The sequence below is a fragment of the Talpa europaea genome (genome assembly GCF_964194135.1).
Source record: "Talpa europaea genome assembly, chromosome: 12".
In the NCBI taxonomy this organism is placed as follows: Eukaryota; Metazoa; Chordata; class Mammalia; order Eulipotyphla; family Talpidae; genus Talpa; species Talpa europaea.
The window spans coordinates 33991667-34007026 of record NC_140079.1 but is presented as its reverse complement, the minus strand read 5'-3'; the positions used below and the strand labels follow the sequence as shown (position 1 = coordinate 34007026).

At 38.1% G+C, this 15360-nt stretch overlaps 1 protein-coding gene across 1 annotated transcript in view; it reads right to left on the bottom strand.

Annotated features, from left to right (window-relative positions):
• GUCY1A2 (guanylate cyclase 1 soluble subunit alpha 2) overlaps nt 1-15360 on the bottom strand; it is a gene marked incomplete at its 5' end in the record, with an annotated part of 284694 nt that overhangs the window by 237875 nt on the left and 31459 nt on the right. The window contains one exon of the mRNA XM_084249569.1: nt 1340-1461. Within this exon, the coding sequence (XP_084105695.1) occupies nt 1340-1461 (122 nt within the window). The remainder of the gene's footprint in view (nt 1-1339; nt 1462-15360) is intronic.

Here is a 15360-nt window from a genome sequence, read left to right as displayed (position 1 = left end):
CTAATATCAAAGCTTTATAAATATCAAATCTCCCCCCCCACCACCTACCAAGATTCTAATACATCCTACTAAGTGGGGGATCATCTCATCCCACCCCTTGAAAGGCACAATGTCTCAAGAAAATAAATGTTTCTGAATGGGGAGAGTCCTTGAAAACTACCAACAGCTCCTGGGCACTACCCAACACCAAAGCCCTGCGTTCTCATCCCTCATCTTCTCCAAGAATCTACCCCCCACAAAATGCCTGTGTCTTTGTATAATATCCCAAGTTTACAGAAGTTACCTAGAGTGAAATGTTGGGAATGGTTAGCTAGAGTCCCAATTTATGTGCAAAGGCCAAATCTACCTCTGGGAGTCAGATATGTTTTTTAAAATATCTGGTAGACTCATAGGTTGAGGTCACTTGGAATCTGCAGAAGGGACTCAGATATCCCCTGGGCAAGTGCCTGTCCTAAAGGGACAGAAAACCCAGCAGACCATTTTGCCCAGGCTCTATCTTTTGACTCCGAGGGCTCCGTGTATGGAGTTGCTAACTAAGACTTGCTTCTCCCGCCCTCCCCCAGCACTGAATTCCTTTCTGAGTCATAAGGGAAAAGGATGATTCCAAGAAAAAAAACCTGAAAAGTGCATTTTTCATTAAAACACTCCCAATGTCTAGACAAGACATGAGAGCAAAGAACATCCCCACTGCGGCATCTAGGATGTCAGATAGTAAGACAATTCACTTATGGTACCTTGAGGCCACATGATTCAGTATCACCGTACCCCTTAGCCATTTGGGTGCATTCAAAAACAGCCCCTCTGGCATACTTGTATTTTCAAGGTGGACACCTACCCCACTCCAAGAAAGGGGCAGAGACCTCAGGAGATGACCTTTCTCACTGCCCCCCAATTGCAGAGTCCACTATGAGTATTTGTGAGGCACCAATAGCCTCAACCAGGGCCTCCCAGAAACAACAACAACAATAATAATAATAAACAGAAATTATAGATTATGGGTTTTGGAAAGAAAGGGCAATCCCACCATTATCAGCTGAAGGTAAGAGCTAGAAAAATATGGATTCTATGAGGTTAATAACACTAACATAAGAATATTTAGAAAAGTTTCCCTGGAATGTATTTTTATAATGTTTTTTCAATCTCCAATAAATGGCATGAATGCAATTTCTACTCAGATCTCCTGGGGAGTGTCGAAGTCACATAAACACAAGGACTTGGTCTCAATTTGCCATAGCCTCCAAACCTTTCATAACAGAAAATGAAACATTGGCACCTTTACTTTTCTCCTTCCCCCTCTTTTATTCTCTAGCAACCATATAAACATATAGTTTATATATACCGAGTACATTGGCAGTGCACTGGAGAATTCCTGAGATGTCTTCAATTTCCTCTTTGCTGGAATGGTCTGCATAGGCGCATCTGTTAGAGATATTGTGGAAATTCTTTTCTGCATCCCTATAACTAAGAAGAAAACAAAATTAGCATATGGGGAAATTTTCAACTTACCTACCAATGCAATCATATGCATATACACAAGCATACGTGTCTATGCCCACAGTGTAATCACATTTTCAAATAACCGAAGCTTCCAGGCATGATTTCTGGCATGACCCACTATTCACATTAGTATTAGCAGTGTGCACCTGAGACTGGAGGAATCATTAATAAGAAAGTTATGTGTGAAAAAATAAATGGGGAAAACTAGAAAATATATCAGCTTTGTATAGCTAATGCTTCATCCTTGCTAGTAATATGTTTCCCCAAGGAAGCTGCTCCCCCCCAAAAAAAAGGAAAAGAAAAATTAGCTACTAATCCAATGCACTGGCGCTCGGCTGAATGCTGGGACAGTCACGATGACAGTAGGATGGTGTGTGGATAATAAGCAAACATGCTGTTTGGAGTCAGACAGAATTTGAATCATGATCTTCCCATTTTCTATCTCTGGGACTTTGGACAAGGCACTCAACCTCTGTTAGTCTAACTTTCCTCCCTGGAGCTCCTGTGAGGACTGTGTACTAGGGTGCCGGGTAGAACTCTGGCAGGTGCCTCTGACTTTCAGTTAAGGGACCTAAGCTGAAGACAATGGAGGTCCAATGCTCCCATGTACCACAGGAATAGCCAAGATGACCTGCATCTCCTTCAGAACTTGAGAAATGATGAGTTGGCCATTGTCACCCACCACCAGCTTACAGGAGCAGAGAAACAGAAAAATAATTTCAAAAGAGTGAGCAACTGGCCTCAGAAGACAGTGCCGCTGTCTTCTGTATCCTCCTCTGTGAAAAGGGGAGTAGGTGTGTTCCCTGCAGAGGTACATTTGGTATAAAAGAAAGGTCCACTTCTGACAGACAGTGGGGGCTGGGTGTCTCCTTCCTCAGTGAGCTTCTGCTAAGGCCATAGATTCCCTACCAGGCTTATGTACCTGACTGAGTAAAGAAAGAAGGTTGCGGGAAAGTGATTAATAGGAAAAAGAACTACAGTCAAAGTGGGAGGGGCCCCAGTTTGGGACAACAGCCCCATCACTTGGCAAGGCAAAAAATATGATTTTCCCTGTGGGTTAGGGAGATGGCACTGAAGAGAGGCAAGCTGACTTGTCCCATCCTGCTGTTTTCCCAAACTGGAGGCTGTTGGCCAGAGCAAGAGCCCCAAAGGCAAGACCACAGAGTGCAGTGCTCAGGACCAAAGCCCAGCATCTGAGGCTGCCGAGCGGAGCCTGTACATGCACCCAAGGGCATCATGGACCACAGAGAGCTATTACAATCACCAATGAATTTAAAAAGACTTTTGACATTTTCTATTTCTTTCCTGCCTGATAGAACACATTAGAAGAGAAAGGGACTTTAAAGCAGTAGCTTGGAAAAAAAATCAAAGATCATATCCACCTTCTCTGCATTGCCTGCAAGTCCCTCTGGCCAAGGCTGACTCAGGCAGAGAAGATGATAGAGTGAGACTGGATACAAGACTAAAGATCTGAACTGGTCTGCAGTAGACTTCATCCTCAACGAAGGAATTTGGAAAACAGTCATCTGCCCAGCGAGAATCAGAGGTGACTGGTCCTAGCATGTTTGAGGTGATTGGAGAGAAAAAATGAAATGGTTCTATGTTTGTATACTTCACTGAGGCCAGACTGCAATAAAGCAGTTAACAAAGTGCTACAGTCTGTAGGATGCAGGGATCACTCAAGAAAAGGTGGAATGGGGAGCACAGCCCTTCACACAGACAAATGCAGGGTTATTTTTAAAATGAAGCGCTATCATTTCCATCAGTGACCTTTGACAAACACTTTCTCTCACAGCTTCAATGCCCTCCTCTGTAAAAGGAGCTTAATGCAATGACCCTATGAAACAGGCATCAAGATTATATATAGGAACCGATATAAAGTACCCAGTATATTGCCTCAAGCACAGGGAGCAATTAATAGGTGCTAACTTTCGTCTAAATTGTTTTTATTCAGTAAAATAGACAGTTGTTCTAAGTAAATATATGAAAAAGAAACTAGATCTCATTTTAGATAAAATAATTTATAGCCACAAAGTCTGACCAAGGAAGCATGAGTAATATCATTCAAGTTTGTTTCCCAAAAAAAACAGGGTTCACTGACTCCTAATTTCACTTCTAATGTTCTACTGAAATTATTCTAACTTAATCCCTATTCAATTGTCAAAATTAAAGGAGAACAGAAGGTTGGCTGTATAAAGTAAACATAGGGTCCACACTGATCATCGAAGTAATAACAATTTAATTTTAGATGACGTTAGCAAATGGTCTCCCAGACTCACATGAGGCTGGCAGTAGTGCTACCCAGGTTATTAGCACAATGATGCTTTATTCTGGAGAAAAATATAAATGAATGGCACAATTCTAAATATAAAACTCTTTAGTGTTGAAAATACAGAATATGAATGAACATTACATTTCACAAGGATGGATTATTGTGTTTTCCAATCTTGGTTTGAAATAAATCAGTTTCATCTGCACTGCCATCATAATCCACTTTGTGAGCAGCAGCAGTCATGTTGCATAAACAGACACTCTAGAGGTAGAAACTTAGGTTGAAAATATCTGAACTCTATAGGAAGAAGTCTATACCTGGAACAAGAACGGAGGTCCTATGCTAAATAACTGATTCCAAGTTTTTAAAATCGTAAGGAGGAAAACTGATTTTGTTGAAAGTGCAAAAGAGTGAGGCATTAACAGTGAATAATTCAACTAACATTGATTACCTTTGTGTATAAACTGCTGTGCTAACTAGTTTATGTGACTGACAACACACATTATCCTTAATATTTCATTTAAAATTTATCCCAACCCTGTTATTATTTCCATTTCAAAAATAATAAAATTGAGCTACAGGGAGGTTAGGTCATCTGCCCAAGATCATAGAAAAGCAGACCCTGACTTTAAGTCTACTAATATATTATGTCTACTCCCAAAGTGTATTTTCTCAGTCAGTGCTCTGAACTACACAACAAAAACTCACAAAGAGAGGAAAGGGCATGAGATAATGACAACAATGACATCAGAAAATAGAAGTTAGCATAACCCAGTTTTTCCTCAATCCTGAGTTCCTTTTAATTCTTACGGTAACTCCTACTTACCTCTTTAATTCTTTTTTTTTTTTAAGTTCATTTTTTTTTTAATTTATACAAGCACTGGGTTGAGTCAGAAGCACTGGAGGGTGAGAGAATTCACCAGAGCCAGAGCGGGGAGCACAGCAGGCAGAAGGATCGAAGTACACTGCTGAGGGGAGCAGCGGGCGGCAGGAGAGGTCTGCGCGCCATATGGGACCCTCCTCCAGTGGCCGGGGAGCAGCGGGGATCGAACCGGCACTGCAGAGGCTGTGGGCAGCTTTGCAACCCAGCGCTCAACTGCTGAGCCACCGGAGAGGCCCGTACCTCTTTAATTCTTACGGTAACTCCTACTTACCTTTCTCATTATTCTTTCTACCCTACACTGCCCCAAAAGCGCATCCATTTCCTGGAGTTTGAATTAAAGAACGTCAAACAGATGTACACTCTGTTTGACTTTTTTCATTTTAGATTGAGGGAAGAAGCTGTGCCATATGAATTAGGCACTCTCCGCATCAGCATGTACGTGCAGTCTTTATAGAGGAATCAAAATTCACCACGAAGCCAATCTGACACACAGTGGCAGGAATTAAGAGCAAATGGAAACCTATGCCCAAAAAGTCAGTAGAATTTATGTCCTAAAGAAAATGGCCCTGGGTAGTAGAAGTCTAGATTTAAAAATGTAATGAAGTCTGGAGAATTTTTACTTCTCATTTTATACTCTGCAAGCAAAATTTACTCTTTAATATATGATATATAACTCTGTGTTTAAATCTGCAGGGTGCTATTTATCAATTTATTCAAGATCCCTCTTACCCCCAAAAAAAGCTAGTCCTTCCAACAAATAAGCATTTACAAAGGCACAGGAATAGTGACATTAACAAAATAAAATAACCAAACAAGAAAAATTAAAAAAGGTAATAAAAGCTAATGATGAGCACTATGAAAAGAAATAATAGATCTGTGGTAGAACTGCAAACTTGTCCAACCACTATGGAAAGCTGTGTGGAGGTTCCTCAATACACTAAAAATGCATGTACCATATGACCCAGCAATTCCACTCCTAAGAATCTCCCCAGAAGACACAAGAACAACAAATCAAAAGGAAACCTGCACTCCTATATTTATTGCAGCACTATTTACAATAGCCAAGATATGGAAACAATCTAAATGCCCAAAAACAGATGACTGGATGGAGAATACTACTCAGCAATCAAAAAAGATAAACTCATGCCATTCACAGTAACATGGATGATGCTAGAAGAGATCATGCTCAGTGAAATACGTCAGAAAGAAAAACAAAAATATGGGATGGTTTCACTTACAGGTGGAATATAGGGAAACTGAACAAAGAGTCAAAAAATAAAGAGAGAGAGTGAGAGTGAAAGAGACAAAACTTGAAGGCAAACTTTAGATCCGAGGCATAAAGCAGAGGAGGGGGAGGAGAAGAAGGGGTCAAAATGGGAAGGAAGAGCACAAAGGACTATTGTGTTGGTTCACGGGTGATATGGTGTTAGGAGAATTATGGGGACTAAAAATAAGGGGAGAAATCAAATATTGTACAAAAATGAACAACAATGTAAGAAAATAAAGTTCAATCAAAAAAGAAAGAATGAGAGCTGTGTGGAGATTTCTGGACCTACTAAACATAGAGCTTCCACAGGATCCAGCAATTCCACTCCTAGGTATTTACCCAAAGAACACAGAAACATCAATTCCAAAGAACACCTGCACCCCTATGTTTATAGCAGCACTATTTACAATAGCTAAGCTTTGGAAACAGCCCAAATGCCCAAAAATAGATGACTGGATCAAGAAGATGTGGTACATATACACCATGGAATATTACTCAGCATTCAAAAAAGATAAACACATGCCATTTGCAGCAACATGGATGGCGCTGGAAGGGATCATACTCAGTGAAATAAGCCAAAAAGAAAAAGAAAAATACCGGATGGTCTCACTCATAGCAGGAATCTAGAATACTTAAATAAGGGACCAGGAAAATGAATAACTATAAGAAAGTGAAAATCAAAATCAACAAAAACTATGAACCAGAGACACTTTTTGGGGGCTGGGGGGCGGGAGGGGAGGGATTGGGGTCAGAATGGGGGGATTGCAATTGTATGGGGAATATAAAAATAAAATTTATTAATTAAAAAAAATAAAAAAAATAAAAAGAAAGAATTAGGCAAAAAAAAAAAAATACATGAAGGGGCCTCCCTGGTGGCTCAAGGGGTTAAGCATTGCACTATGAAGAAATCCACAGCCTCTGCAGCACAAGTTCTATCCCCGGCTGGCCAGGGAGTAACCCACATGGCATGGCAGACCTCTCCTGTCTCACCTACTGCTCCCCTCAGCAGTGTGTTTCGGTCGGTCTGCCTGTTCTGTTCCCCACTAGAAAAAATAAAAAATAAAAAAAAATAAAAATAAAAATAAGGGGAGAAATCAAATATTGTACAAAAATGAACAACAATGTAAGAAAATAAAGTTCAATCAAAAAAGAAAGAAAAATAATAGAGAATGATAGAAAATGGCTGGAGTTAGCGATTAAGGTAAGGGGTAGATATGGCATTTAAACAGAGACCTAAATGTATAAAAATCACAATCCATACAAACATCTGGAGAGAGAGCATCCTTGGAAAATTAAAATGGAGCAGGGTGTTCCACTGAGGCTGAGCCAGTCTAGTACAGCAGAGAATCTAAGCCATGGCAGAACCTGAGCGGCCGCATGGTGTGAAAAGGGGGGCGTGGATGAAAATGAAATCAGAAGGGTAAGCAGAAGCCAGATCGCCAGATCACAGGAAGAGCTCAGATTTTATTTTATCACAGTAAATTGTTTTTGTTTGTTTGTTTGTTTCAAGCAGGAATTTCAAAGTGTAGTCCCTCTTCCAACAGCATCACATTATGTGGGAACTTGTTAGAAATTGCAATGTTTGAGCTCCACCTGGACATACCTGGGCAGAAACCTAGGGAGTGGAGCCCACGATCTGTTTAACAGATGGCCAGGTAATTCTGATGCACATTAAACTTTTGAGAATGCTTGGTTTAAAGCGAGAAAGTGGCATGATTGAATGTTTTAATCACCTTGCTGTGGTGAAATATAATGTTGAGGGGCAGGAGCAGAAAGCAGAGAACAAGACTGGCATCACTAGGTGTGAGAGGATGGCCAACAGTAGAGAGGAAGAGAAGATTTATCGTGAGGCATGAATAAATTATTATAGCACTCATTTTCCCAACCTGAATGATCTCTATGAATAAATAAGTGAACAAGTGAATGGAAACATTAAGGAGCAGAATAAATGTTTAAAGATAACACTGCTGAGACACAGAGAACATCTGACATTCTACCAAGAGGCTCCCTCAGCTGCTCCTTCCCTTCCATCCTCCATGTGGGTGACCCTTGCACCCTGCATTCTGGGTCTTGAAGACTAAAAAACCTCAGAGTTTCTATGGGCTACTGAACACAGAATTCATCAGGGAGCATAACTACACAATCCTGGAATGCAAATAAAGCAGGACTAAGACAGACTTCTAGAGAAGAAGGTGAAAATAAGAACATTAGTAGTTAGAGGCTGAAATAAGAAATGAAGGGGGAGTTAGTGCACAGTCTCCATTGTGCAATCTGATTCATCAGCCCATCCCAAGGCAACGAAAGTTAAATTACCTCAAGACCAGCCTTGGGCAAAGCCAATTCTGGAAATCTGGAAAAGCAACTCTTTCCCTGCCTTCCAGGAATATGTAAAGTAATGCTTGGTAGCAAGTATTCTCAATCATGTGAAACCTCATTAACTATAAGAAACACATCCCTCTTCACAGTTAAAGATAAAATGCTTTAAATTGTGTGCTCTTAAGAGGCATAACACTAGGTGTGAACACATCTTAATACAAGTGTTAGTGATAACAGATGCACTCCTTTTTCAGTATTGAAAAGAAATAGAAAGCGAAAAGAGGGAGTTGGACAGAGAAACCACAACTGAGGGAGAAGGGAAGACAAACTCAAGTATGCTGCCATCTTTCCCCCTTTGACCTCCTCAGCATGAGGATAAAGACAGTGAGGTATTTTGAGGTATTTCAAAAAAGGTATTTCGAGGGCTCAGAAGCTAGACAACACCTGAGCAAAATGACACTAACAGGCCTACATAGAACCAGGCAGACATTAAGATACCTATACTGGAGTCCTGTTTCCTGTCTGCTTTTTTTGTACTTTGTCTGCAATAAACAGAACCAGGAAATGATCATGTAACAGTGAACAAAGACCAAATGGATGGAGAGAAGAGGAGAGTTCAGGCAGTTTTTTAGATAAAAGAGAACTCCATCCTAGTCATGGAAAAAAGAATTTTCTGCTGATTATGGTAATACAGTTTAGTTATCTAACTGGAGCACATTTATAAGACTCCTACTTCAATTTGTTCTGCAGACAAAGTTTAGTTCATAAGTGAAATTAATTCATTAGCTATTTGGTTTTCAAAATGGAGAGAGCATTCATAATTCAAAAAAAATTATCTGTATTTTATTACTGATATTATCATTAAAATAATAATCATAACAATAAACCTTAGAGTAAAAAGGTATGTTATGGGCATCACATGCCAGAAATTGTGCTAAGTATATTGACTGTGTTAATCCAAACACCATACTTTAAAGCAAATCCAATGTGAGTGATTAAGTTTCATTTTAAAATATGTGGGGAGAGATTAATTTGACATTCTTCATCACATTAGACTAAACCATTTAAACTCACTAATGGCCTCAAACTAAAAAACCATCTGATGAGTTTAAATAATAAGTTTTTCCTAGATAATTGAAGAAAACATTCCAACCATGAAAAAGGAGATGAATACATACAAGAAGTGAGAAGAACACCCAATTACCACAATGAAAACTACAGCAAGACACATAATAGTAAAGCTTGCAAGAGTCCAAGACAAAGAAAAAATAATGAAACTGGCAAGAGGGAAGAAACAGATAACTTATAAGGTAAATCAATCAGGTTAACCTCAGACTTCTCCGAAGAAACACTTCGGGCAAGAAAACAGAGTAATATATTCAACAAACTTTAAGACAGAAAATGCCAACCAAGAATACTTTACCCCGCAAAGCTCTCCTTCCTCTATGAAGGAAAAATATGGACCTTCTCAGACAAACAGAAACTCCAGAAATTCATTACAACTAAACCCCACTCCAAAAAATTCTACAAGAAATCCTGAAGCCAAAACCAACAGAGGAATGATCAAGAAGAAAAGAATAAAGCAAGGAATAATATCACAAAAAAGAGCCTCCGCTGGTGGTGCAGGTGGTTGAGCGCAGCATTGTGAAGCCGTCTGCAGCCTCTGCAGCACCGGCCAGCGAGGGTCCCACAAGGCACGGCAGACTTCTCCTGTCTCTCTTGATGCTCCCCTCAGCAGTGTATTTCGTCAGTCTGCCTGTTCTGTTCCATGCTGTCTCTGGTGAATCCTCTCACCCTCCCACGGATCTGGCCTGAGCCCTGGTTCTTGTCTAAAAAATAAATAAATCTTTAAAAAATTAAATAAATCTTAAAAAATTAAATAAAATAAAAATCACAAAAAAGACAAACAAAATGGCAAATACAGATGTCAACATATCAAAATTAACTCTAAATGTAAATGGATTAAACTCACAAATAAAAAGAGAGTAGCATGCTGGATTAAAAAACAAAATCCATCATTCTGCTGTCTCCAGGAAACACATTTAACCACAAAAGATAAACACAGACTGAAAGTAAAAGGTTAGAAAACAATCCTACAAGCAAATGGACCAAAAAAGAAGGCAGGAATAGCTATACTTACATCAGATGAAATAGACTTCAAATTAAAAAAGGTAAAAAGAGACATAGATGGACACTACATAATGATCAAGGATACAATACATCAGGAAGATATAACACTCATCAACATATACTCACCAAATGAAGGAACACCAATATATATTAGACAGTTATTATCAGCTCTGAAAACAGACATTAAAGAAAATACATATATAGTGGAAGACTTCAACACCCCACTCTCACCAATGGACAGATCAACGAGACAAAAAATAAGCAAAGACACTAGAGCTCTAAAAAAGAAATAGTACTCATGAACTTGACATCTATAGGACAACGCACCCAAAAAAAGTCCAAGTACACATTTTTCTCAAGCACGCACAGATCATTCTCCAGAACTAATCACATACTGGGCCACAAGACAAACATCCCAAAGATACATAAAGATCAAAACCATTTCAACTAACTTCTCCAATCATGAAGGCATCAAACTAGAAATAAATCATGAAAAGAAAACAAGGAACCCTCCCACTTCATGGAGATTGAAATCCACACTACTGGAAGACCACTGGACTAATGAGGAGATCAAAGAAGAAATTAAAAAATACTTTGAGCTGAAAGACAAGGAGGACACCACCTTTCAGAATGTATGGGATGCAGCAAAAGCTCTACTAGGAGGAAAATATACAGCAATACAGGCTCGCATCAACAGACAAGAAAGAACTCAAAGAAAAAACCTAATCTCACATCTCAAAGAGCTAGAAAAATAACAAGAAAACCCTAAAGCCAGTAAAAGTAAATAATAAAAACCAAAGCAGAAATAAACGAAATGGAAATTAAAAAAACAATCCAAAAGATCAATGAAACCAAAAGTTGGTTTTTGAAAAATAGACAATACTCTAGCCAGGCTTACAAAGAAAAAATGGGAGAAAACACATATAAATAGAAATAGAAAACACATATAATCCTATATAGATTATAAATGAAAGAGAAGAAATCACAACAGACTCAGTAGAAATCAAAAGAATAATCAGAGATTACTATGAATACTTATATGCAAACAAATTCAACAACCTAAAAGAGATGGACAAATTCCTAGAATGATATAATCATCCAAAGCTGGACAAAGAAGAAATAGAACACCTAAACAGACCAATTACAACCAGTGAAATTGAGGCAGTAATCAAAGCACTCCACAAAAACAAAAGCCCAGGCCCAGACAGCTTCACAAATGAATTCTATCAAACATTCAGCAGTGAATTATTGCCTATCCTACAAAAGCTCTTTCAAAAAATTGAAAAAGAAGGAATACTACCGAATGTTGTACCACCAAATGTTGGCTTCTATGAAGCCAACATTACACTAATACCAAAACCAAACAAAGACAGCACAAAAAAGAAAATCACAGGCCAATCTCCCTAATAAACACTGATGCAAAACTCCTCAACAAAATCCTTGCCAACAGAATCCAACAATGCATCAAAGGGATAATACACCATGATTAAGTGGGATTCATCCCAGGGGCACAAGGATGGCACAACATATGAAAATTGGTCAGTGTAATCCAACATATCAACAAAAAGAAAAATTAAAACCATATGCTGAGAAAGCATTCAACAAAGTCCAACATCCATTTATGATGAAGGCCCTTGAAATTCTCGGGATAGAAGGAACATACCTTAACATGATAAAAGCCATATACAACAAACCCGCAGCCAATATTATTCTTAATGGCAAAAAGCTGAAGGCCTTTCCTTTAAGATCAGGAAGAAGACAAGAATACACTCTCTCACCCTTGCTCTTCAATATAATACTGGAGATCCTAGCCAGGGCAAGACAAGAGACAGACATACAAGGAATCCAGATAGGGAAAGAAAAGTAAAATTATCACTATTTGCAGATGATATGATAATATACATAGAGAATCCAAAAATGCCACAGAAAAACTACTCAAAATAATCAACCATATAAGTTGAGTAAAGTATAAGTAAAATATAAATTCAGTAAAGTAGCAGGATACAAAATCAACACACAAAAATCAGTAGCCTTCCTGTACACAGTCAATCGGAAGAAGAAGAAATAAAAAAAAAAATCCCTTTTATAATTGAAACAAAAAAAATCAAATACTTGGGAATAAACCTAACAAAAGAGGTGAAAGACATATACAAAGAAAATTATAAAACAAAAAAATTATAAAACAAAATTATAAAACAAAGAAAATTATAAAAGAAATTGAAGAAGACACAAAGAAATGGAAAGACATCCCCTGCTCATGGATTGGAAGAATCAACATTATTAAAATGGCCATCCTCCCAAAAGCAGGATACAGATTCAATGCTATTCCAATAAAAATCCCAATGACATTCTTCAAAGAAATAGAACAAACACTGATGAAATTCATATGGAACCACAAAAAACCACAAATAGCTAAAGCCCTACTGATGAAAACAAAGGAGAAAGGAGGTATCATACTTCCGAACTTCAAGCTATACTACAAAGCCATAATAATTAAAACAGTTTGGTATTGAACAAAAACAGATACACAGACCAATGGAACCGAATAGAGATCCCAGAAATAAAACCACACTTATATGGACAACTGATCTTTAACAAAGGAGCAAAGAATATGCAATGGAACATGGACAGTTTGTTCAATAAATGGCACTGGGAAAACTGGACCGCCACATGCAACAAAATGCACCTTTCACCATGCACAAAAATCAACTCAAAATGGATAAAAGAACTGGACATAAGACCTGAAACCATAAAATATATAGAAGAAAATATAGGTAAAACACTACAAGACATACATCATAATAACCTTTTTTAATATTTTATTTTATATAATTCTTAAATCATTTTTCATTTTTGCACAATGTATGCATTTTCATTTTGGTTATATTCCCCATACAATTGTACCCCCCCTTATTTTGACCCTAATTCTTCCTCTCCCTGCCCCTGCCCCCACCATAGTGTGTCTCTAGTTTATAGTTGCTTGTTGATTTTGATTTTTACTTTGTATTAATTAGTCTTTTTCCTAGTATCGCAATAACGGACTCATCACCCAAAGCAAAGAAAGTCAAGGAAAAAATAAACACCTGGGAGTACATCAAACTGAAAGCTTCTGCACAGCAAAAGTGACATTAACCAAAACAGAGAGACACTCCATTGATAGGGAAAAAGTCTTTGCACTCCAGTCAACTGATAAGGGACTGATCACAAAGATGTACAAAGAACTCACACGGCTCAACAAAAACAAAATAATCAATCCAGTCAAGAAATGGGCAGAAGAACTAAAAGACATTTCTCCAAAGACGAAATGCAAATGACAAAGAGGCATATGAAAAAATGTTCAATATCCCTTATAATTAGGGAAATGCAAATTGAAACCACACTGAAATACTACCTTGCACCAGTAAGAATGGCATGTATCAAAAAAAAAAACCAAGCAACAACAAATGTTGGCAAGGATATAGTGAAAAAGGAACTCTCCTACATTGCTGGTGGGAGTGCAAACTGGTCCAACCACTATGGAAAGCTGTCTGGAGGTTCCTCAGTCTACTGAAAATGGAGCTACCATATTGCCTGGCAATTCCACTCCTAGGGATCTACCCAAAGAACACAAAACATTGATTCAAAAGAACACCTGTACATCTACATTTATTGCAGCCCAAAAATAGATGACTGGATCAAGAAGATGTGACATATATACATAATGGAATATTATACAGCAATCAAAAAGATAAACTCATGCCATTTGCAGCAACGTGGATGGAACTAGAAGGAACTATGCTCTGTGAAATAAGCCAGGAGAACGAAAAATATCAGATGGTTTCACTTACAGCAGGAATATAGGGGAACCAAATAAGACATCAATGTAAAAAAACAGTAACAGTACAAAACACAACAAAGCAAAAATGGACAATTATAAATCAGAGACACATTGAAGGGGAGGAGGAGGGAGAGGGATCAGAGGGAGGAAGGGAGGAGAACAGGGGACTAAGAAGATGGCACACAGGTGCATTGGTGAAGGAAACTCTATGGGGACTACACCTGAGGGGGTGGGAGGAAGCAAATATTGTCAAAAATGAAAAATGATGTAAAAAAATAAAAAAATTAAAAATATGTCTTTCTGAGTACTACACTCTTGAGGCTGATATGACAAAGTTTCAAAGCCATTCCCTTTGAAATGAAAATTAACATAATCATGAAGAACCTAAAAGTATATGGCATTATACTAGGTACTGAATTATTTTCCACTAAGTTTCCTCCCTTCTGTATTGTGTGTGTAGGGGGGGAATCACACTATACCCTAAGAACCAAAATCATACTCCTGATCCCCAAATCAATGATTTTTAGCCACAAATGTTAAATGATTCCAATGGCATTTCAAGAGTTTCAACAGTTCTTAAAATCTTACATAGATTGGTCATTGGAACACATAGAAAATAGCCACAAAGTGAATTAAAAATATGTACAGTCTCTAAGGTCAATGAATTTCATTTGAATAGTTATATTGCAGCAAATTGGTAATTTAAATTTCTATATTTGCCAACTGTTTTCTGCTGAGCCAATCAAAGGTATACCAACACTCATTTGTAGCTTTCTGTTTACAATATTTTTATTGAAATTGTTGCATATAAACCTAATCCTTGATTATTTAATTAATATCATCATTAGCCTTTACAAAAGAGAAAAGTTATTAGGTACTGGTAAGTAAATTCAACTGACCTCAAGTCATCTCACTTTACACCTCATCACATCCATCAAGAAAGGGGGATAATAAAGGGAAGTATGTGATGCCAGGCAAAGAAACACCTAGTTCAACTGTTAAACTTGTAGTGATTTTGAGTCAACTTCCCTGAAGTATTCTATAATCCCATGTAAAGCCTCTTGGTTGTACCAATAAATCTCACCATATTACTAACGCAAAACTATGAGATGCAGTGGATGAGAATGAGAGGGTAAGAAGACAAGAAAACAGGAAAAAAAAAAGCAATACCAAAAGGG